This window comes from Leishmania braziliensis, chromosome 33 (assembly GCF_000002845.2).
Source record: "Leishmania braziliensis MHOM/BR/75/M2904 complete genome, chromosome 33".
Lineage (NCBI taxonomy): Eukaryota > Euglenozoa > Kinetoplastea > Trypanosomatida > Trypanosomatidae > Leishmania > Leishmania braziliensis.
Genome location: NC_009325.2, coordinates 1,170,864 through 1,194,488, shown reverse-complemented (window position 1 = coordinate 1,194,488; position 23,625 = coordinate 1,170,864). Strand labels below are relative to the sequence as shown.

Genomic DNA, 23,625 nt, shown 5'->3' with positions numbered 1-23,625 from the left:
TCGCGTACTCCTCCAAGATCAGCCTGCCAGCCTCCTCATTTAATGCGCTCTCCGGATTCGGCTCAATCAGCAGGCAGCGGATGACGGCAAGGATGTGGCGCAGCCCAAGTGTCGAGCTCCAGTCACGCTTTAGTGCATTCACGCAGATGTCGCCACGCTCGGAGATGTTGGGGTGGAAGATCTTGGTGCGGAAGAAGCCCTTCGGCGGCACTTCTGGATACTGCTCGTCAAACACGAGAACAACATGAAAGCGACCAGCAGCAAACGGCGTCCCCTCCGGGCCGTCAAGGTCGACATGGTATTCGCTTATTGAATCCGACGGGCGCACTTGTACACCGTCGATAGGATGCTCTTGCACCTCCTGCATCTGACGCATCAGAGTCCTCATGCCAGCCGCTGTCAGAGGCATTACCTGTTCCCGCTGCTTGAGTGTGTGTGTGTGTGTGTGTGCTGTATAAAAAAAAAAAACGCTGTCCAGCGACAGACCGAGAAGAAGAGCGAGCAAGTGAGCGAGACTGTGAGAGGGGAATGGGGAGAAGAGATGATTGAGGAAAGAGAAGAACGCTAGCAGAGTTCGCAGTGAATACGAGCGACGTTTGATCGCTGGTCTGAAAGTGTGTGTGTGTGTGTCTAAATTTTCTTTCAATATCGTCACTCTGGTGGATGTGTACGCTACGCCGTCAAGCCGCGGCAGGAGAGATGGAAGGTACGTGAGGTGCACGAGGGATCCGTAGGAGATCCACGTCACACACACACACACACACACACGAACGCGTGGACAAAGGAGACAAACCAAAAGCGCAAGAGCAGGCGGGAGTGCGTGAGAGGTTAAGAGCTTTGAGAAAAGCTGAAGGAGAGAGCAGCTTATCGATGACACGCTTAGGCGGATTCCACTAGCACGCAGCACATTCTGAGAGATGCACTGACACGTTGAAGCTTCTTTAACTCGAATGGGGTGGGTAGGTTGGAGGATGATTGTGTAACGCCAACTCGGCCATCCTCCCATTCTACCGGCTTCTCCCATGCAGTTCATGTGAGGAGGAGAACGTCACTTGCAACTTCTCCCTTCCCCTCTCTCCCTCACAACTCGCCACCAATGCCCCAGGTACAGCCGTGGCAGTTATGCGCACACCTAAGGGTGGCTTCTCTGTCTTTGCTTTGCCGTCGCTGCTTGACATTTAGCGCGGCGTTCTCGCTGCAAAAAAATGAGACGCCAACGCACACCAAAGTAAAAGAAAAGATGAACGTGAAGAGAAACGCATGGAACTGTACATGTGCAATAACGCTCTGTAGAAGAGAGGCGCTGTGGTTAGTGGGTTTAATGGCCTCTTCTCTTGCGCCCGCGTCACCCAACGAAGGAGAAGGCGTGCAAGGGAAGAGGGAACAAGCGAGGAGGTTCGCATGTAGGCACTGGCGAGCATATGCACGCACAAGAAGCGATTGAGGCATACAATGCCTACGGTACGGCGGAGGAAGGTGGCGTAATCACCAGAGAGGTGCGCCGAGAAAGAGAGACTTCTGGTATTACTCGGCTGACAGAGGTGGAGAAAGGAAAGGGGCTGGGGGAAAGTCAAAGGCTTCAAGAGGAATCTGTACCTTTCGCGTCCACTAAGGGCGGAGGAGAGGCGTCTCAATCAGCTCGTTCCCACTGCAAACGCACGCAGGCATACACACCTATAGCGCCCCACACTTACGCGTACCACGTCAGAAGAACAGAGCGATACATAAATGTTCATGACGAGCCGGCGCAGCTAAGCGTGTGCGTGTACGTGAGCGAGCGTGGGGAGCGAAGGAACAAAATACGAAGAAAAAAATGGCGAGCTGGCGCTCATTTCCTAGTCTTCCTTCAACACTCTCTCACATCTCTACCTCCGTCAGGGCTACATCACGAAGCCGGTGCGGCAGCGTTGTGCTCTCGACGACGACCAAATCGACGCCGCTGTGCATAAGCTGCTTCAGCCAGAATTGGCGTTCGATGCTCTCCTCGATCTCTACTTCCCGGATGCTGTAGTGGGTCTGCAGCGCGTTTACTACTTGATGTGCCACAGCGCGCTCGGTGGCTTCGCGCTTGAGCAGTTCCTTGCGTGCCCGTGGCTCGTACATGAGGCACACCACGCGCATTTCAAACTCGGTTGGGGATACAACGCGTTGCCGTATTTCCTCGCTCCTGATCGTCTTCCGAAACGCCTGCTCGACCTCCACAAGGTTGGAAAAGCGGTTCAATCCTGTCACTCGCCCACACACGCGTGTACGACTCATGGCGGAGCCGAACGCAAGTGGGAAGCGCTCAACCTGCTCCTGTAAGCGCAGCAGCACCACCCCCACCCATGCCGCCACTTGCGTCCAAAGAAGCTCCAAAGTGCAGCGGTAGTGATGCTCTTGCTCAAGAAGAGCCGTCCTCATGAGCTGAAAGCGCCGCTGCAGCGTCTCGCTCGCCGCATACAGCGCAGTACGGGCCTCATGCTCCATGTCCTCCATCTTCGCCAGTTGGTGGACGTAGTGAAGCTTTCGCGCACGGTGAATCTCGATCCAGCTGCGTAGGAACTGCTCAAGCGGCAATGTGCCGACGGAGAGTAGGCGGTGCTCGTACTCGCACGGTTTCTCAAGACAGGAACGAAATGCATCTCCCTCCTCTGTCCTGACTTCACCACGGAGAATGCTCTCCAGGAGCTCCAGCCGGTAGACAGCCATCGCAAACGCCGGGTGTGGTGGTGGTGTGACTCGTGCTTGGTCGTTCCCCCCTCCCACTTTCCTCTCCACACCACAAGGATGTGGAGGAGGTGTTTCACGAGGGGCAACACAAGAGGCATCCGCGTCGTCCAAAGCCGAAAACAGCTCACAGGACGTGCCCAACGCCGCTGTCGATGCGGTGAAAACGCCTGAAGAGGTGAGTGTGTCCGAACCTGTGCTGCTCGCCAGGCCGGCAGCGCCGTGCTCGGCGCTGCCGGAGGTAGGGCGGTAGTAGGTGCGCCACACCGTGCATGACGCCGGCAGACACCGGAGCGCCTCATTTGTTTCCTCAGCCTCGAGTAGCTCGCGCGCCAGGCACTCCTGACGGGCGAGCACGAACACCCACGTGCCGCGCTGTACGTTTCGCTTATTGTACATGTCACTCGACCCCAGGGTCGCTGCTATGGGAAGTGTAGCTTCAAAAGGATGGTTGTGGTAGTGGTGTCGTAGCTGTTGTTGGAATGGCGTGAACACGGACGCAAGGCAGGGCGCGGCGCCACCGCTCGCATCTCTCCCGTCGTCGCTGCCACACAGATTCGGAGAGGCTAGGGTAGGCGTCTGCAGTGCGTGAGGCTGCCGCTGCTGCGTTGTCGCGCTAACCATCGCTCTGCTGCCCTTCTCCAGCTGTAAGGAAAATGAGGACAAGGTAGACGGCACCACGGCGATGTTGGCGGACGACGCTGGGAGGAGCACCTGGTTCACCGCCATGGGTGCTTTAGCGGTGAAGTCCAACAACGGGTCGGGCGCCGTGCGGGGTGCCTCAAGAGGCTGTCTGAAGGATTCTGTTTCCGTCAGCTCTCGCTGCACCTGAGCGCCAGACGGCGGAGTTACGGAGGCCACCTGTCTCAGAGAAGCGGCTTGGTAGGGCAGTGGCCGGTGAGGATGCTGTAACAGCAGAGGCGCTGTAACTGCTGTGTTCGGCTGCGCCACTGGTGGCAGCGTGAAATCAAGCCCTGCGCGGGCTCGCAAAAGCGATGCGGCCCCATTGTCGCAGGCTTTTGGTTTCCTGGAAGACAAGTGCGTGGTTGTGACAGCCGTTGGCGGTGTGTAGACGAGCGACTCAAGCACATCTTCAGCGTTGTAGAGCACTGACAGGGGCAACGAGTGGCCTTTCGAAGTGTGGCCCGAAAGCGCGTACTGGGGGAGAAGGTATGCATGGGCCGAGGAGTCAGGTCTTGATGTGTGGTGGTGCTGGAACAAGAACTGTGCATCGGTGGTGAAATACGGATGTGCCACACGGGGTAACACACGGTGTATCGCGTACGACGTGTACGTAGGCTGCTGCAACACCGGAGGCTGAGCTGCCAAGGCGCCGCTGTCGGCGTGATCACTTCCCCTGATGCCGCGCGGGCGCACCATACGCGCGCTATCCAGGTTGCCGGAGCCGCACCGCGAGGACAGTGCGTGGCGCGCACATTCGCAGCTCACCCGCGTACCGTCAGTCATGGACTTCAGCTGCATCCGCGGCCCCACCAGTGGCGGATAGGCCGATGATGGTGACGTTGCTTGAGCACCGTGCAGGAGACTTGAACCGCCGCTAGCGGCACCGGGCGCGCGCCCGTTTTTGTCCCCTGCACCGCGTAAAAAGGGAAGCGCCGACCCTCCCTGTTGCCCTGGAAGGGTGGCATCCATAACAGGGGAGGTATGAGCGGGCTGCGTGTCGTACCCGCCGAGAGCATAGCTGGTGCGCTCGACCTCCACCGGCGAGAGCGCAATCGGCAGCGCCTGCGCTGCGAGCGTCGTCGAGTTCGGGTACATCACCCTGGCAGTTGTGCAACCCCCCTGACCATCACATTTGTCGTCCACCAATGGTCCCTTACGGTGTCCAACGGCAAGAAAATCGGCGCACCTCGGTAACAGCGCGTCCTTACTGCTTTCCTCAACCACCGCCAAGTTTGGCGTGAGCTTGGCTGATGTGCACAGGAAAGAAGACGAGGGTGAGCGGTTCATCGTCGCAGAACAACGCGCCACATGTACGTGCGGTCGAGGGTCCATGTGCGCGACTTCACGTGAGTGTGTCAGAGATGAAAAGAGCACCAAGTTTCAGCTCAGAGCTGAGCAAGCACCTCTCTTTTCCCTATCGAGCGAGTGCACGCTCTGCGCTTCCGTATGGTCTCTTGTCTTGCACTTTCCGCCCTCATCACAGGCGAGGGACAAAAAAGGGGGGAGAGACAGACGACGCAAATGAGAGTGTACAATGGCGAATACCGTGGGCTACAACGACGAGAGGGGACAAGGAATAACGGTAGTCAGAGTGCGAGGTGACATATGAAGGCGTAACAGCCTGATACATCAGCTCTAGGAGTGAGCAGAGTGAGTAGAGGGAGAGGGGTGCATGCAGAAGTAACCTCACCATCTGACAAGGGTAGTGTTTCTGTTTGATTCTTCCATGTTGCGAAGCTCAGTCGCTCTCCTTAGCCCCACACAGCATGGATATGTCTGGCAAGCATTAGCCTCCACCGCTCCGATCTATCTATATATGGGAGTGTATGTATGGGGTCCTTCCCTCTTACTTCTTTCCGATCTGTTTGTGGTATGAACGACTTGCACGTGCACAGCATGGCCACCAACCTCCCTCTCTCTCTAGTTGCATCTTGGCGAGCGCAGGAGGTGCGACGGAAACGACTTCAGCGGCACAGGCACAGACAACGCCACGCTTGAGTTGCTGCTGCGCTCGTAAGCAGGCGTGAAGCCTGTCTTTTCCTTGTTAAGCTCGCTGCTGCGCAGAGAGCACTCAGGGAAAGAACAACTCGTGCAAGTCAAGGAGAACGTGGGGGAGGGGAGAGGTGTGCTCAGAGGCACAGTTGTACGGGCCTCCATTTTCGGAATCTATGAGGCATGCCAGCGTCTAGGCGAAACAAAGAGAAAAGGGAAAACAAAAAGTAGCGCATAAACTCGCATGCGTCATGGCAGTGGTTTCTCTCCAGAGCGATCTTCCTGCTTCTCCCCTCCCCCCTCCACTGCTTTCTCTAGTAACGTAAAAGAGCTCGGGTGGCGTGCGAAAGGGCTTCATTTCGATCAAGCAGTTCCTGCAGTCGCGCCCGCTGCGCCGCAACCTCGGTCTCTTCGCTGTCACCGTATGCCTGCATCGTTCGCTCCGTCTCTACCAGCCCCCACACTGTACCAGTGTCGTGCAGAGAGCCGTGAGGCTTCATAGTCTCAGAGACGGGGAGGCAGACATGCGGAGAGGATGTCGGCTCACTTGGCAGCTGATGATACGATGCGCCACTGCTCGCCCCTGCAGGCCAAGATGCCTTGTTCAACACTGTTCCCACGCGCTCTTCGTCGTCGTTCAGCACACCAAAAGATGTGGCCAAGGAACACGACCGCAAACTTGGCAGGAGACACACAGATTCATCTAGCAGCTGGTGCTCTATGAGAGATGTGCTTGTCGCCATGGTGGACATGCTAGCCAGTGACGCGGAAGTCCCGTGGTGAGCAATGACGCGTTCGTCTGCGTCACTCAGAACGGTGCTACGGCTCTGCGCCTGCCGCTCCTGCGGTTGTTTCTGCAACGCGGCCACTTCTCTTTCACCACCCGACATCCCAGCACATACGCCGTCGTGGGTGGCGGGCTCACACAGGTGTACAGCCCGCCAGTACACATATCGACGAAACGGGAGTGCATAGGCCAAGTAGCGGTGCATCGCGTGTCCAGGATAGCACTGTGATGCCCGCATCCTGCACCGTGTGGCGTTGCGCAGCACACATGTGGCCAGCAGCTGCGCTTCGTCCACCTCGTTCACACCGGGAACGAGGGTAAGAAGGGTGCGATCATCAAAGTGGACACGAATGGTGCCGTTGGTGAGCGCCGTAAAGGTGCCAATGCCCTCCAGCCGGCTTGTCAGGTAGACAACAGAGACAACAGAAGCGTTGTTGGAGGCGCTGACTGGGGCGACTGAGTGGACACCTTTGTTCCCTGAGAAGCCGTGTGCACTAGGCGACCAGCACGACGGCGAGGCCGTTGATGGTTCGGTGCAGCAGTACGCAGCGAGTCGTGGTTTGTCTGTCGATGTGCTGGAGACGTCAGCCGCACGCAGGGCAGCGCAGTTCACCTGGGAAAGCTGAATTGCGACGTCAACCACAGAGGCGATGTAGCGGCCGAGGCGCAGGCAGCGCACCGCGTCGGGTGTTTCCGAATTCGCCACTCTTCCACACGTCGCAGCGCTACCTACAGATGCGAGAGGTGGCGCCACGCCTGCTGCGCTAAAGTTAGCGTCGCTGCATCGAGCAACGCGTCGCTCGCTTGACACCAAGACTGTGGTAAGCGCCTCCAAGACAGAGCACGCACACGCGGGTGTGACTGGGTCTGTGGTATCACCGTCCTGTAGGTTGTCCGTTGAAGATGCTGACAAGCAGTAAAGGCTTTGTGGATCGATGATTGCGACCGGCAACGCCACCCGAGGAGCCGATGCAGCAGCAGCGGCGTCCGTGAGGCCTTTTCTGTCTCCCTGTGAGGATGACCACGAGTTGGGGTCAACACGAAGGCGGCACCGCAGCGGCGCTATCCTTGACGGCAAGCGCTTGTCTGCTGTCGCCACAGCTGTTGCAGGGTCGTGCGCCTGGAGTCGATACACAACCGGTGCCGGTGCAGCCACACAAGACGAAGACAAGTGAAGACGATGGTGTTTGATCGTGTAGCCCTGCCCTTCGAGCTTGGTTCGCACGACGCTGCCATCTTCGGCTACCCAAGCCACTACTTCGGTACCCCAAAGAGGTGCCGCCGTCGAAGTACCAGTCACGGAAGCGACGCTGCAGCGGGTTGCGTTGATAGCAGTGCGTACAGTGGTCCCCCGTAGACACCAGTAAACGGCGGGCGGGTTCTCCCTACCTGCCCCAGAGTGGTTCGCCTCGTACATCCAACGAAGTTGCGCACCAGGTGAGTGAAGCGCCCGCATCGCGTCCACAGCGCGCGCTGTTCGCGGTGCAGCGAGGTGCGACGCCTGCGATGCAGACAGTGGTGAGAAGCGGCAGCGGTTGATATTACGGTGCTGGTTCAGTTCACCACTCCAGCGATGCGGTTCAGGCAAGCAGCCTTGCCACGTAGAAGAACCGCCCACACTGCCGTCGTGTTCCGCGAGTACAGCGCTGGCAGCGGCGTGGGACACTGACACTGACGCCGCATTGAGTGCACGTGCTTCCTTATCTGCTTCAAGAAGCTCTGCTTCGAGTTCCAGCGCCAGCTGAAGCATCACCCGCCACGCATCTGGCGGGTCTCGCACCGGGAATGTCTGCTCGATGTATGCGAAGAGTAGCGGCGCGGATGCCGAGCCTGGGTAAGGGACGCAGGAGGACCAGCTTGGTGACGATGGTGACAGGTGCAATGCCTCGGTGTCCCGCGCGTGAAAGGACGGAGGTAGTCGCGAACCGTCGGGACGGGTCACCGGCGCTGGCCACCGCACCGTGAAGGTTTCTCGGTGCACCGCCACTGTCATACGGACGCGGCGCAGAGCGCACCAAAGCTCGAGTACCGTGCCAACGGGCACTTCCTTTGGTAATGAGGCCGTTGGATCACCGGTATACGCTGTGTGCGCAGATACACCGTCTCCTACCTTCAACTGCGCCGCTCTCTCCAGAATAGTTGAAGACGCGGCCGGTGAATCGATAAAACACAACCCTGACGTCGTTGAAGAGCCTTGCGCAGCGCTTGGGCCAGCTGAGTGTCTCTGCGGAGGCGTTTCAGGCGCCGGCATCCACTCGCGAACAGAGCCAAGCACAACATGTCGCCGGAAAAGGTCAGCACGCCGCTCCAACAACAGGGTGTCGATCGGGGGGCCGGGCTCTTGCCACACACCGCAAGTTCCCACCATCATATCTGCCGGTGCCATCGAGGAGGCGTTAGTTCTCCACAAGGACGACGGCTGAAGAGGTACAGAAGCTTTTGAAGGCAGCAGCGGCAGCAGTAACCGTGGCTGCTCGCTGAGACTGTTGAAGATGTGCAGAGCTGCGCGCACCTTGGCCGCGTTCTTACTGAGTGTCCATGCTGTAAAACAAAGCTCGCAGCTCTCATCGTCATCATCTTTGGAGTTGTCAATGGAGTCCACATAGTCACCTGCTGGAGCTGCTGTCGTTGGCGGCCACTGCCGCCGCTCCTGTTGCTGTCGATTGTGGGTCACTTGAGTTGCTGCCGGTTGGGTCTGGCGAGGACTAGGGTTGCTGCGCACTGCAACGAAAGTGTTCATGTTGTCCACAAAGGACAAGATGGTGCTGTCCGCGAAGATGAACTCCACCCCGCCGTCATCCCATGCAGCAGCGCGGACAACAAAGTCTTCGAGAGACGATGGTGTCAACATGGCTGAGGGCAAGCAAAATAATGAAAAGGAGGAAGTGGTAGTGGTGGTGGAAGGCGGCTGTTCTTTGCGCGTCTGTGCTAGTGGCGACGCGGTATCACACGCGCCGCTATTCGTTGTCGGTTGTAACCGCTACAGGCCTAGACTGCACCCTCTGCACTCCTCCAACGAGAGACACGCCTGCGTATCTCCTGTGGGCTGAGCAAGTCAAACGCGGTGAAGAACACATAAGAAGAGAAGGAGCAGCGCAGCTGCGGAAAGAGAGAAGGGAGGAGAAAGCGTGAACGATAGCGGTGCGAAAAACCAAAGATGGCATCCAAAGCCTACATGAGCTTGATCACAAAGATGCTGAGGTAGAAAGAGGGCCATATATTCCTGAGTTCGTGTGTGCGCGGAACTCGTGAGTTTGTCTTGAATCGCGGCAATGACGCCGCTACCCAGCACCCCAAATCCTCCGCCTTGGCGTGTGCTGCCACCTCTCTGTAGCTGTAAAACACGCGTACGCCTTCACGAAGCACAGGCAATGGGTGGTAGTTGCGAGGAAAGGTCAGTAAGGTGTGTGTTAAGTTAAGTGATGGGCACACACGGAACGTTCGCACTCGCCGTGATCAAGCATTTCGCCCTTCTTCCCTCCTTGCTGCCACCCTGTCTCGCTTACCACAGGTAGAACGTGACCGACGAGACAGCACCACCAGAGCCTGCCCGTCTGCGCTCACAACGCCGAGTACTCGTTCGTTGCTGTTTCGCTTCTTCTTCGATGCTGCTGCTGCTGTTGTGCAGAAAAACGAACGTTATCACGCGCAGTAGCTACCGCAGCTACGATGGCTACTGCTGTAGCATGTTTCCCTTCTCGACTCACTGAGGCCGATATGCTCAATCATCTTTGCCCTGCCTCGTCGTACAGCTTGTTTCCTTTTAGCTTTTTTTTTCTTTGTCGGCTTTGTTTAGCTAATGGGCGAGTGATTTGAGGTCGGACAGTAACGTCTACCCACGCACACACACACACACACGCTGGTGAATATGGTGGTGCCATTGTGGTCATAGTCTCACGTTTTAAACGATCTTTTTTGCGTGTGTGTTTGCCTTGTCTATGCCTATGCTCAGTAAGCCCATATGCACGCATGAGGGATGAGAAGAGGGGGGGGGGAAGCATCCGCATTTCATCAATAACCAAAGATGAACGAGAAAGGAAGAAAAAAGAGTCAAAGCACCAACAGTCCCGAAACAAGTCACTTCGAGGGAGATGGGGGGAGGAGGGGCAGAAAGAGGAGCGGGCGTGACGCAATTTACATCACGTGCTCTTCTCCCTGCGCACAAACACACGTCGACACCCTTTTAGAGAAGCCGCCCACGTAACGCGCAGAGATCGACAGTAGTGCCTTCAAACAACAACAACAGACGCGCTCACAAGGAAACGAGGCACAGATGAAGGGGTGCGTTAGTTAAGAGCCACGCTAATCACATACAAAGCAAAGCTAAAAATAACAAACCAGCAAAAGCGCTTCTCCAAAAAGAGTCATCGCCATCATATCCACCACAGAACACATCGCGTGCGCAGTAGTAGGAGGAGGAGAGGGAGGGGGGAGAAGTAAAGAACATAAAAAATGGTGGCGAAGGAAAGAGAGGAGGAAGAAGAAATCTGAAAAAAAGTGGGGGGGGGGGGGCAGTGCACAGTGCAAGCGTGAGAAGGCGGGGGAGCACAACGCCGGAAGGAAGGAGAGAAGGAAAAAAATCCGAAAAGGCGATAAGGGGAGCAATACAGGACGAAGAGGACAAGGCAGCAGAGCAGCCAAATACGCCGCCACATGACAGATGTAAAGAGAGGGACAGGGAGAGGGGGAGGAGAAGCTGAATGAATGCGCACATCGCCCCATGACGGAATGTAGCGTGAGTAGATGGGCCTACCACGGAGAGAGAAAGAGGGGGGGATGGGATGGGAAGGGAGAAAGGAAAAAGGCGGCGATCTAGGAGAGACGTAGATGTGTACGTGCTAATGCGCTACAAGAGAGCTGACAGGAATAGAAAATAGTAACAGAAAAAGAGGCGGACTCTAACTTGGATCACATGCGCATGTACACACACACGTACATACAAACAAACATGTCGAACAGAATCGATTATGCGCAGGTGTGCGAGTCAGTCTTCCAAGCAGCACGCCTCTCCCCTCATCTCTTCCTTTCGCGCTGTCCCTGTTCAGCCTCTTATGTGTAGGGTTCCTCTGCTCTTCCTACTCCCTCTCCTCTTCTCGCTCACATAGCTTTTCAAAATGCATGCTTACTTGTTTGGCACCTTCAGCACCTTAATGAGCGAAGCCAGAAGCAGCACATCATCCGGCTTTAGCTCGTCCTTGAATTTCTTCACGGCATCCACGGACTGGCGAGTGATGTGTGACACAATGATGTCGCTATTGTCAAACTGCCGGCCGACGGTGACGCCCGACTCACCAGAGTTGATCTTCACAGCCAGGTCCATTCCAGGGGTGCCAATCTCCACCGGCCGGTTGTCACGCTCCATCGACATCACGCGGCCAATTACGACAACGCTGTCATCCTTCTTGCGAATCGCGCTCAGCGGCGTTCCGGGGCGCAGCTGACCACGCTCCACTGTGACTGGGATGATGATGGGGTCGGTCGCGTGAATCGACTCGGCAATCATCTTCAGCTGCACCGGGAAAACCGCGATAGAGCGCAGGCGGTCTTTCTCGCGCTGCTCATACTCGTTCATGTAGCGCGTGAACCTGTCAAAGAGGTGGTAGATAATTTTCGCCTCGAAGACGTCAATATCGTTCTTTTTGGCAATCTCGCGCGCCTCTTCGGAAACGGGAACGTCAAAGGCAAGAATAACGGCGTAGCGTGGCTCGCGCCGTTTCATCGACAGCACCTGGTGCATGTGCCGCTTGTGGATCGGGCCAATAGCGATACTCGCCACAGGGATTTTCATGCTCTTGAGGAAAGACAGCAGCGCCTCGAGAGCGCCGAGAGTGCTGCTTTGCACGCTGACGCCGAGGCCGTCGGGGTCAAGGTATTCGTTAATGTTGGTTGCATCCTTCATGACCAGCTCAGCGATATGATCCTTATTGTCGTTTGGATGCACAATGAGGAGCTGCGTACCGGGGATGACGTACTCGAGATCATTTCCGGAGATTTTTATACCCATGGCCGCCTTGATGGACTTGTGGTGAATGTATTCGCCACGCACACGCATCTCACGCAGGGGCTGTGGTGTCAGCAGCGCCCGAATTTGCGTGAAGATGGGGCCGTTCTGACCGCACAGACATATTTCGTCGCCCTCGTGCAATTCACCGTTGATGAGGATGACGTCGATCGTGAAACCGTACCCCGTGATCGGCTTTACCTCCAGCACTGTACACTGCAGATCGTCCTTGTAGGTGACCTTGCCCTCCATGAACTGCTGGACAAGCTGAATCTCCAGCAGAAGTAAGTCGCACACGCCCTCGCCAGTACGGGCCGACGTCGGCACGACCGACACAACGTTGCGCACCTCCTTGTTGTGGTAGTACAGCTCTGAGTTGAGCCCCTCGGCAGACAGCTCGTTCTTCACTTGACCCCAGCGCGTGTTGAACTCGCTGCGAACATGCGCTTTCTGCAGCTCCACTGACTGCTGGATGTCCATGTTTTCGTGCGGCTCCCAGTCAAACAGGCGATCCACCTTGTTGAGTGCCACAATGAAGGGGCACCGCTTCTCCCGCAGAAGGCGGATGGACTCACGCGTCTGCTGCTCGAGGCCATGCATGATGTCCACCACCAAAATGGCAATGTCGCACAGACTGCTGCCGCGGCTGCGCAGGTTCGTGAAGGACTCGTGGCCTGGCGTGTCGATCACCAAAAGACCTGGAACGTTCAGATTGCAATTGTGTTTCTTGATTAGCTCCTCCGTTGCAGACACAAGGGCCTCGCGTGGAAAGAAGGTGGCGCCTATCTGCTGTGTAATACCACCGGCCTCACCGCCCTGCACGTTTGTAGAGCGAATGCGATCCAGCAGGCTGGTCTTACCCGTATCGACGTGGCCGAGCACACAGCAAATCGGAGAGCGCAGATTGCTCACCTTCTCCAGAACGTGATGCTTCAACCGATTTTCCTCTTCGGCCTTCCGCTTCTCCGCCGCACGGGTCTCCTTGCGCTCGGCACGCTCGGCGCGAATGCGCTCGTTGTTTGTGTGCCGGGTGGCACGACGCTCATCGCGCTCCATGACAGCCTCCCAGTCATCCTCGTCGATCTCATCATCCGACTCTGTCAGCTCCGTCGGCTCCCCCTCTTCCTCCTCCTCCTCTTCAGGTGGCAGCGCCACGGAAACGATCGGCTTTGGCTTTGGCTTCGGCTTGGGTCGCGGCGCCGCGTTCTCCCCCTCCTTACGCACCTCCGCGTCATGACGAATGCGATCCACATCAGGCAATATCATGCCAGCCGCACGCATGCGCTCGAGGGCGTCGTTCTTGCCAGCCGCCTTGCGCTCCTTTCGAGCCAGGCGCTCCTCCTCCTTCTGACGCTCGCGCTCCTTCTGGCGCTCTGCCTCCTCGAACTTACGCTGCTCCTCGGCGAGCTTCTCCTCCTCGCGGATGCGGCGCTCCTCCTCCTCGGCCTCAAGGCGCAGACGTTCCTCTTCAGCCTTCTGAAGCTCCATCTTCATCTTGAGCTTTGCCAGCATGGCATTCGGCGGCCCCTTCTTGGCCGCCGCCTTGGGGGCTCCTTTGGGCGCCTTCGGTGGCATGGCTCGCGCGGTGGGTCTGTGGTCAGGCGTAGATGTTTGAGGGGTGGAAGAGCCCTAGGGCTCGCAACGAACTACCGAGAGTGAGAGCAAAAAATTGGAAGGGGCTCGCAACTGCGGGTTAATCGCTTGTTCTGCTTTTCGTTTTGGCTGCTTAGCGTGTGGGATGGGTATCTACGAGTGGCGCTTCATCAGGAGGGGGACAGCGTCTTCTCCCGTTAACTGAACGGATGCACATGCAGACGTCGTTGCGGTTTCGGGTCTTTCAGATTATTTTTTTTCTGTGTTTGTTTTTCTTTTCTTGCTCTTCTTTCTGCCGGTGTGTCTGGCGTGTAATGGGGAAAGCGGGTGCGTGGGGGCGTGGGGGTCACTACCGCCACCACAACAACAAAAAGAAAGGGAAAGTAAGAGAGAGAGAGAGAGAGCGACGGTGGGGAGGGCTATGCGTTCAATGCAAACCGCCGGGAGGTGAGCACCATGTTAGCAATAGTTTGGAAATACAAAGAGCTCAAACAGAAGGCCAACGCAAGAAAATAGGAAAGACTCGGGGAGAGAGATGGTAAACAAAGTGAATGGAAACTGAAGTTCGAGAGTAGGCGGCTCGCTGTTTTCGTGAGTGTTGCAACAGCTGCTGCAAATCGAGGAATGCGGCGTTGTGGTGGAAGTTGTAGTGTTGGTAGGGGATAGCCAGCGACAGATTGGTGCGTATGTGCGTGTGTGTGGGGGGGGGGGGGGATTGTGGTTTTGGGGATGGGAATAGGTGCGCAGATAGAGAGAGAGCAAGAAGGAGGAAACGTCTAAAGATGGCGGCCCATTTCACTTTGGGTAGCACTGCTTTGCGCCATAAAAGGTGTGCGCGACACGAAGCGAAGCAGTCATGCGCCCCATTTCTGCATAAGTTTGTCTACACACGTCTGGGACGATTGCGGTGCAGTAAACGCTTTTTTATATGCGAACGTGCAGGCACATGTAGGAGAGGGCGAAAAGAAGAGCTCCAAGCAGGCGTCCCACTTCCCTCTGCCTTCACTTAGAGCAACGCACCTCCGGCATCGTCTTTCACGTTGCTGAATCGGCTTCTTGATGTTTGGCGATCCCTGAAGCACCTGGTGTGACGTCTCGCGCCAACACGTAGAACCACACGCGCACGCACATGCCAACGCCTCTCAGCGAGAACATCACTGGTGCCTTAAAAGGAAAGAAACACACAGGCAACACCACAAAAGGGGAAACACACGCCCACACCCACACACAGAGACAGAGAGAGAGAGATTGCATAGGCGAAAAACACAGATACACATAGCCGCACACCCACACGCACCAGTCCACGGGGTGCAGTTGCGCGCTCCTTGCCAACAACAGCAGCAGCCCTCTTCTCCCCCTTATCAAAAAAAAAAATCTTTCAAACAGATGCGCAGATGCCAACACGCTGAAAAACGATGAAATACCTGTACGTGAGCTACACACGCAACAAGTGATGCTGCACGCGTGTGTCTTCAACCACTGGCGCGAAGGATCGCCGTGGGAAGTCCTTTTTTTGTCTGCGTTGCAAACTTCGAGTGTCTATGCCCACTTATCCTCCCTCCCCCGCGACCACTCTCTCTCTCTGTCCCTCTTCTACCACCACCATCACCCCTGCCTACGCTGCTAGATGTCTGTTTCACTCGCCCCTCCTCCCTCAGTCACCTGCGCAGGTTCGTGTTTCGTTCCTTCCAACAGTCTCTCAGCAGTGAAGCAAGAAAAGAAAGAAACTGCTGCGAGCAGACGACGGGAGAGGGGGTGTCGCGGTGTCGAGGGAATATGCCAGGAGGACAAAGCACTGGAGAAAAGGTGAGCGAGCTCGAGGCAGGAGGATAACAGCGAACCAAAGCATCCAGCATGCACAACAGCAGCAAAGCCTTGTCAAAAACAGGCAAAGAAAAAAATTGACAAGGTGCATTCTGTGAGAGCTCTAACGACGGAGAGAGAGAAGCAGAGAAAGAGAGCAAAAGAGACACGAAAACACAACAGCCACAGCGCTACAGCACTTCCTTGCCTCGTGCTACGACTACAAGAGCCACTCGATTGAGAGGAACGCCGTTCAAACGAGCCTATCGTCCCCCAGCAATGCCTCTTATGGGTCTCCCCTCTCTATGTCTCTTCCCCCCTCAATAAAGCGAGCTTCTTCCCCTGCCAGCTATAGAAGCGATGAATAACTGAAAACCACATCTGCTCTAATAAGACGCTGCCGCCGTCATTGTGCGAGACAGGAACTCCTCCATACCCGGCTCTAGCTCCTTCGCCAGCAGATTACCGTATCCCCACAGCTCTTCCGACAGCGCCACGATATCGATACGCTCCGCCTTCTGAGGGAGCACCACAATCCACTCATACTCGAGCCGTTCGCCTTCATCGCCAGCCTTGGTAATGATAAGCGGCGTGCGCCGTGTCTCCACCAGCTGCAACGTCACACCAGTCTGCGTCCGCATCGCCCACTTTCGAATCACGCGCTCGCAGCAGTAACCGACTTCGCCGAGCTCCGGAGAGAGCACCGACTGTACCGAGTCACGAGTGCTACGGAGAATGTCCGCCTCAAGGTACGCATCTACGATACGCTTCTTGATTGGATGGCGCGCACGCACGAGAAACCGAAGGTCCGGCATTTGAGAACGGACATAGTGCGTGATGAGAAACCTGTCCCATGGTCGGTTCACCTTCGTGCACTGCAGTTGCGCGTTCAGCTCTCCGTCGAGGAGCTCACCAGCGCGACGGATATTGACCTTGTAGCTTGTGGTCGCATCCTGCACAAGCTTCATCCCAAGTCGCTCCGCCAGTTTCTCCATCGCCTCCGCGTTGGAGGCGGAGGCGATGGCAAACCACACATAGGGGTGGTAGGCATAGAGGTGTCGCTGCAGCGTCCAGAGAGGGAGAGTATTGCGGTTTTGCTTTGCGATGGTGCGGTAGAAGATGATGCGACCAGCGCCGATGTTCAGCTCACCGCTCATGTTCGTGTTCCACAGGTTGGCGAGGCACCACTCGAGCCCGCGGCGGAAGTGCTGCTCATTCGCCTTGTCCACATTCACCTTTGACACAAGGTATGCAAGCTTGTTCTTGCTTTGCCCAGGAAACTTGGACGGGTCCACTGCCGTCATACCAATATCAGCGGAGAGCTCGCTGTGAAGTAGCTGGTACGCGCGCGGCACGAGCGCCTCGTACCGTTCACCCATTCGCAGCGGGTTGAACTCCATGTAGTCAATGTGGCGACGCTCTTCGAAACCAGGCTCAGCACCCCAGTCGCCGTACTCATCTGCCTCGTCAAGCGTTTCTTCAACACGGTCAGAGCCAGTCATGACAACCGCCGCGCTGACATCCTGAGGCACCGTGATGTTAGCTTGCTCCGCCGACAGCACCTCCTCTACTTGGCGCACAAGAGTGCTTTTCTTCGCCTGAGGGTCGATCACGAGCACGCTGCTGTCGGAGCGCTGCTGATGTTGCTGCAAGTAGTACATGAGCTCTGCCGCGGAAAGCGAGAAGAGGTTGCCCTCGTTCCACAGACCCCACACGAGATCGTGGGTTATGTGGCTGAAGTCTTTCTGAGGTGCAGCCGACGATTGCCAGCGAAGACTGTGCGCTAGCGCCGTGGCCGCATTCTCCGAGGACGCAAAACGGAAGCACGCTCCGGAGGCCCGGTAATGCGAAGTGAGGTGTCGGTGGAGGACGCTGCCAGCGGTGGTGGACATTGACCGGGCTACAACGGCGCTAGGGATCGGAGAGGCGCCAGTGGTGCCAAGCGTCACTGCCACTCGTGGCACCTGGTGATATGCAGCTGTACGTCGCATTGCTGGACCCTTCTCTTCCCTTTTGCTTACTTTGCGGTGGAGAGGCAAGGTTCGAGAGGGGCAAGTACGGCGGCGTGCGTGCGTGCGTGCGTGTGTGTGTGTGTATATATTTATGTATGTGAGGAAATGCCTGTGTGGTGGTGGTTCTCTCTCTCTGTCCAGATAACTGCTCTCTGGGCTTACGCTAGTGGAGGACCTGTAGGGTGTTGCCCTCGCCAAAGGCGAAAAAGCAAGCGAAAGGAACAGCTACCCAGCTATACGGGATTCAATAGAGCGCCAGCGGCGGCGAGGACGAGAGGGAGAAGAGAAGGATGGATGCGGCTGCTGTGAGACTGCTGACCAAAGAAGCGGAGAGAGAACGGAAATGTAGAGAGAGGTGAAGATAACATGGAGGCAAAGGAATCATCGAGTGCATGCGTACCCCTTCAAAGCAAAACAGAAGATAGGGGAACGGCACTGACAAGTTGGGGATGTAGGAGGGAGAGAGCTACGCAGCTGAGGCCCACAAACGCACCCACAGAGATTCCTTCACTATGACACGTGCGTCTTTATATGTATTTGCCAGCGGCAAAGCAGAGCTTCTTTTTTCGTTTCCCCTGCGGTCCTTGTGATGAGATGTACACACCATGAACGGGTGGTCTGGCCACATCCGAGCTATCTTGTCACAGTATCCCTCTTCCCCAAACGAATGCTCTACTTTGTTCAGCAAGTTCTCTCTCTTTTTTGCTGTTCTGTTTTGAGTGTGCTGTTTCTTTGCAAAGACGCGAGCTTCTCCACCCACATACACACCCAGATACATATACAAGATATAATGGCGCGCGTCTACTGGTCATTTCTGAGCCACTTGTGGCTCGCACGCGGAAAAGCGGGCGAGGAGCAAACCAAGCACTAGCGTCTTTCGTATGCTCAACGGACACTCTACCACTGGACTAGATGCCTTGTGCTGCGTGCACGTGCGGAAAGTGCCTCAGTGAGGAGTCAGAGCGCCAAGAAGCAGAGGCGGCAAACCTGTGCAAACACGATCACTTGGGTTGTTAGCTTTTGGAGGGTGTTTTCGGAAAGCCGCAGCTCAACTCTATTCGTGTTCATATGTGGCAGCAGACGAATCCGTCACACATTCCCTTTTTTTTTTTCCTCGTGTGCCACCACCACGCACAGCGGCTGTTGCCCGATGCGTAGGACAAATTCCAACCCTCCCCCTTCTCTCAGCGGAACTTGTGTTTTTGCGATTTCCCTCGCGTGTGTGTGTGTGTCCGGGCAGCATCCGCTCAGTTTGAATTTCTTTCCATCATCGCCTTCTCTACCTCTGATAGAGAAAACGCTTTTCGCGCTCTCTCCCTCAGTGGGCTTCCCGTCATCAATCTGACGAAGAGCCAAACAATCGCACACGTCTGTCTTGATTCTTTTCGAGCAACACTTAACAGTCTAACTGGACTTGCTGGACTGTGAGAGGCTCCCGAGAGAAAGGGAGAGTCGTGTTGGCCGCTTTCAATGCTGAGCCAGAGTGTGGTTAGGGGATATGGTAGGGAAAGCAGTACAGGTGCGCGCGGCTCAGGCTATGTGCTCCTACATGTATGTCTGCACGCACTCACACTATAAGATCTGCATGTAATTCTACCAGTAAGTATTCCCCCCTCCCTCGCTACCCTGATATCAAAGAGAGAGAAGGGAAAGAAAAGATAAAGTGTTGAGTGAAGAGGCGCAATCCCGCTATTCAGCGTGTTGGGTGTGCTGTCACAACCGCGCTGGACGTCGCCAGGTGGGGGAAACTAAGCGCGCTACGTCTGACATACGAAGTTGTTAAGTATCTTCTCAATTACTTCTGCTAATGGGCAGAGTCCAGTCATCATTATCCATCACACCAAATGTGGGGGCTGACATTAAGTGAGATGGTTAAGTGGGACTGGTGTGAGCTCACAGACGGGATAGGGACATCTCTTAACAGCCTACCCAGCGCAATAGAGAGGAAACGAAAAGTGAGAGTTGTGACGCCCAACACCTCCACACCTGTAAGATGCCGCCGTCAGCTGCCCCCCCCCCCCCCAACAAAAAAAGTAACATCACGGACCACACTGCAACACAGCAGAACGCCGTTGCCCTGAGAAGGAGAGGGGAAGACGAGAGAGGGGGAAGCGGGGAGAGGAACGATGGGAGGGAACAAGCACAAACAAAAGACCCATGGCCCTACGATAATTAAGGAAGTGTGCAGGGGGGGGGGGAAGAGCTGAGCTCACTTAACCACCTGTAGGATAAAGGGAGTGGGCGGAAAGAGGGCAAGCGCGAGCGCCTACCCTCTGTAGCCACACCCCCCTTATTGCGACATGTACATGCATCTTGAGCCCTGAGAAAAAGACGACCAAAACAAAATAGATAAGTAAGGACGATTTGCGTTAGGACAACAAAAAAGCTTAACCGCGTATGTATGTATACCCACACCGACGTACATCCACCCACGCCAATAACCATGCATGTCTGCGTCCATACCTTCAAGGAGCGCACCGCAGCGTGTATAGACGCAGAGAAACATATTTCCAAGGATGTATGCACAAAAGTGAGGGGAGGTGGAAGGAGAGGGTGCCAGAGAAACCGCAGCAGCGTGCACACACCGAAAAGACGATACGAGGCTTTTGCTTTCCACGCTCCAGGCCAGCACGAGCAAGACAGCAAACGTACACCTACCCCACAGCAGCCCACCAACGCCTCCGCTGCGCCACAGCCACATCTCGGCCGTCTAGGACGAACCGCCTCCCCCCGTCCTTCGCCGTCCCTTCTTCGGCTACGTGCCGCACGATCGGCGCCACGCGCGCTGCATGGCCTGATCCAGCCGGGGATCGCGTCCAGGGCCCGGCTCGGGGGCGGAGACCGTGGCGCCCGCCGCGCAGGTAACAGGGGGGGGGGGTGCGCACCAGCCGCAGGCCACGGCCCCGCAAGACCCTGCCCTCAGCCTGCACGCCATGCCCCCTCCCTCAGTTGCTGCAAGCCTCTGCATTCCCTAGTATGGTGCGGTGACTCCTCACACGCAAGTCTTGAGGACTCGATGATGCCACGGGGTGTGTGTGCACAGCATTGGTGCCGACATCTGGGCCTCATCAAGCCCGCCCAGTCGGACGTACGAGATGCCGCACGCTTCGCACACATGCACAGTAAGGTCGGCCAGCGTGCATGTCTTCTTCACTCTTTCTCTGCTGACCTCGGCACGCTTTCTGTGGATTCGATACGCCATGCCAGCTGGGCGTTGCAGCGCGTGTGCACCGCCCTCAGAGGTTCACATTTTGAGGCCTCTCTCAGGAGGACGTTGTTGTCTGGAAAGTGGTCGCGCTGCGTGCTTCCTCCACTTCTGTAGACGCCAGGGGGGGGCGCGTCTGGATAGCTTATCCACATGTGCCGTGACAGGCGAGGTACTGACGTGGGCCTGTGGCATCAAAGGCATTCTGCCCAGCTCTGTACCCGCACGTCTTTCAGAGAAGGAGGTGTGCAAAGCGAAGGGCATCTGTGAATGCACCTGGGCCTGCGCACAAAGAGCTCACCCACACGTCATCCTCAAGGAGTACAGGGGAGAGGGGGGTGGTGCATATTTCTTGAAGCGTCAGTACGATCTGTAGAGTGGTAGTACCCACCTAAACATGAGTGCAAGCCTATTCGGCAGAGCTCCAGTTCAGGCATGTCTGCCAGCACCAAGAATCCACTGCTGTACGTAAGAGGAAGCTGCAGGCTCGTGACTTCCTCACCAAGAGTGGGTGCTAGACTTTTCGATATGATGGTAATGTGGCCGGCATCAGCAGGAATGGTAGAGTGGCAGAATAATATAATAATAATGAGGTGCAAGAGAAAGACAAACACCAGTTGTGTGGCAATGGCAGCAGTTATATGCCCATGATGGGGATTGTGCTGTAGAGGAGCTAAAAGGAGGGGTTGAGTAGTCGTGAACGGAGATGCTGAAACCCCCAAAAAAAAAATGGTGCGGAGGGAGCGGTATGCCGCACTAACGCTTGAAACACACGCACAGACACGGTGGTGAAACCCCCCACAATAGGCCTCATAGTGTGGAGAGAGAGAGGAAGAGAAGGGAAGTAGACAGGAAAGGCGGAAAGGTATAGAAGAGAAGGGAAGAGAAATCCGGCATTGAGTAAGGGTCCTCGAGAAGATAAGGGCGAGGAGAAAATACCACGATGAAGGGAGAACAGTTCAATGAATCGAGAGCATGACCAGCGACAGAAGTAGTGGACAAACCAAGCAAAAGAGAAATCAGCACCCACGCACATACACGAGCACACAACACTCAAAGAGAGGCGAAAACAGCAAGAGCAACAACAACAGCAAAAGAAACACGGTAAAACAGAAGGTAATGGACGAGCAGAAGAGAGTCAACAACCACACACGCCGGCACGCGAAATAGCGAAACTGAAAATAAAAAGAGGAATCCAGGGGGAGGGGGGCGAAGAGAAGACCAAAGAGGGGACGGGAGAGAGAGAAAGCCGAAGAGAGACAAAACACAGGCAACTAGGTAGCAGGGATGAAGGCACGGGGGGATGAAGACGATAGATGTTTTGTGTCTTTCTTAAGGATTCACAAACATGAAGGTCATCATCGAGTCATCACACTCAGAGAGAAAAAGGGGGGAGAAATAATAAACAAATCGACTGGAACTCCTTTTTTTCTCAAGGAGCATAGACCACCTGGTGGAGTTGTCCAACCCTTACCTCACCCACCTCCCCCGTCTTGACTGGTTCATCAGCTGGTGCTACTCTGGCGCAAATAAAGACCGCTCTCTCTCTCAGTATAATGTGAAGTCAAAACAAAAAACCATCCACTCGATAAAAAGAAAAAAACGATACTCAAACAGGCTAAAAAAAGGCACCCCTGTAGAAGAACGGATAGCCCGCTGTTGCGTTCAGCCCCTCCCCACCCTTTCGTTTTTGTATACACGGCGCATAGCCACGTGAGTGGTAGAATGGAGGAGTCGGTATATGTGTGTGTGTGTGGGTGTGAGTGAGTGTGTGTGTGTGTGTCGTGCTGGCTACACTCTTTTTGTATATCGGTACGTTTTTCTCTCCGTGTGTCTTTGAGACTACATGAGTTTGCAGCCCCTCAACGATGGGGAGACAGAGAGGAATGGAGGAGGGTGAAAGAAAAGCGAAGATGAGTGCCCAGCTATACGAGTCTCCCCCTGTGGTCCATAACGAGACAGGGAAGGCGCGGAGAGGGGGAGGTAGAGGATAATTGCGATACACTAGCACGTAGCAACCAAACGACGAGCACACACACACACACACACAGGCAGAGGTGGACGTACAGTAGATGGGGCGGAGAACAGAAGGTAAAAGCGTAAGAACAAGAGGGGTAGAAGGTATTCATGCAGATGTACATAAAAAAAAAAGCGTATCCCTACGTATCCCAATGTAACCAACACCCACGCACCCATGCACGCACGAGTGCAGAGATTTAGCGCACGCAGAGGCGCGAAACGAACGAAGTCATAAAAAAAAAAAACAAGAATGGAAGATTGACCCCGAAGACAAAACAGAGCAGACGCATGCAGTCAGACTGAACAAGTCCAAATAAAGAAGGATGGGGGAATGCACCACTGTCCTCACCGGTATTACGACACTCGCTGGTCCTGTCTCTTCGAAGGCGTGCCACTGAGACACGAAAAACTGTCTGAAGAAAACAGCGCAGATGACGACCACGAGCACTAGCAGAGCAGGCGAAGTGAGTACGTAGAGCAACTCGTTCCAGCCCAAAATAAAGAGGGCCGGAATGACCCAGGCGGGAAGTCGTTGGTTGCCTGCCTCAGCAGCGCGAAGCTGCAGCTGTGTCGTGAAGTCGCACTTCTGCTTGTAGAGCTCGTAGGCACGCACAGTGGCTTGTTGGCTGAGCAGGACGCAGTCCGCGGCGACGCCAACCTCCTCTCTGTCGCAGTCGAGAGTCGGCACAAGAACGTCGCAAGGGTATTTGGGGGCAGTGTCCACCGTGCTGTAACTTCAGTAGTAAACCGCCTCGGCGTCCTTGTCCTCGAACACGTTTTGGCATCCATTGTGCCTCTCGCGGGTACCGTAACGCCTCTC

General features: G+C 55.8%; 5 protein-coding genes across 5 annotated transcripts; all 5 read right to left on the bottom strand.

Moving 5' to 3' along the window:
• Nucleotides 1-409, bottom strand: LBRM_33_3050 (putative ubiquitin-conjugating enzyme; the record flags this gene model as incomplete). Its single annotated transcript, XM_001568022.1, has 1 exon — nucleotides 1-409. A coding segment is annotated over one exon (409 nt), but the record flags the coding sequence as incomplete, so codon positions are not given.
• A 1,448-nt stretch (nucleotides 410-1,857) lies between these two features.
• LBRM_33_3040 (conserved hypothetical protein) lies at nucleotides 1,858-4,488 on the bottom strand (the record flags this gene model as incomplete). The annotated part of the gene is made up of 1 exon (XM_001568021.2): nucleotides 1,858-4,488. One exon carries the CDS (start codon nucleotides 4,486-4,488, stop codon nucleotides 1,858-1,860), a length of 2,631 nt encoding a protein of 876 aa, XP_001568071.2.
• Nucleotides 4,489-5,699: 1,211 nt separating this feature from the next.
• LBRM_33_3030 (conserved hypothetical protein) lies at nucleotides 5,700-9,023 on the bottom strand (the record flags this gene model as incomplete). The annotated part of the gene is made up of 1 exon (XM_001568020.2): nucleotides 5,700-9,023. The coding sequence occupies one exon, from the start codon at nucleotides 9,021-9,023 to the stop codon at nucleotides 5,700-5,702; it is 3,324 nt and encodes a 1,107-aa protein (XP_001568070.2).
• Nucleotides 9,024-11,294: 2,271 nt separating this feature from the next.
• On the bottom strand, nucleotides 11,295-13,748 carry LBRM_33_3020 (putative translation initiation factor IF-2; the record flags this gene model as incomplete). The annotated part of the gene is made up of 1 exon (XM_001568019.2): nucleotides 11,295-13,748. One exon carries the CDS (start codon nucleotides 13,746-13,748, stop codon nucleotides 11,295-11,297), a length of 2,454 nt encoding a protein of 817 aa, XP_001568069.1.
• A 2,207-nt stretch (nucleotides 13,749-15,955) lies between these two features.
• On the bottom strand, nucleotides 15,956-17,461 carry LBRM_33_3010 (conserved hypothetical protein; the record flags this gene model as incomplete). Its single annotated transcript, XM_001568018.2, has 1 exon — nucleotides 15,956-17,461. The coding sequence occupies one exon, from the start codon at nucleotides 17,459-17,461 to the stop codon at nucleotides 15,956-15,958; it is 1,506 nt and encodes a 501-aa protein (XP_001568068.1).
• Between the last annotated feature and the right edge of the window lie 6,164 nt (nucleotides 17,462-23,625).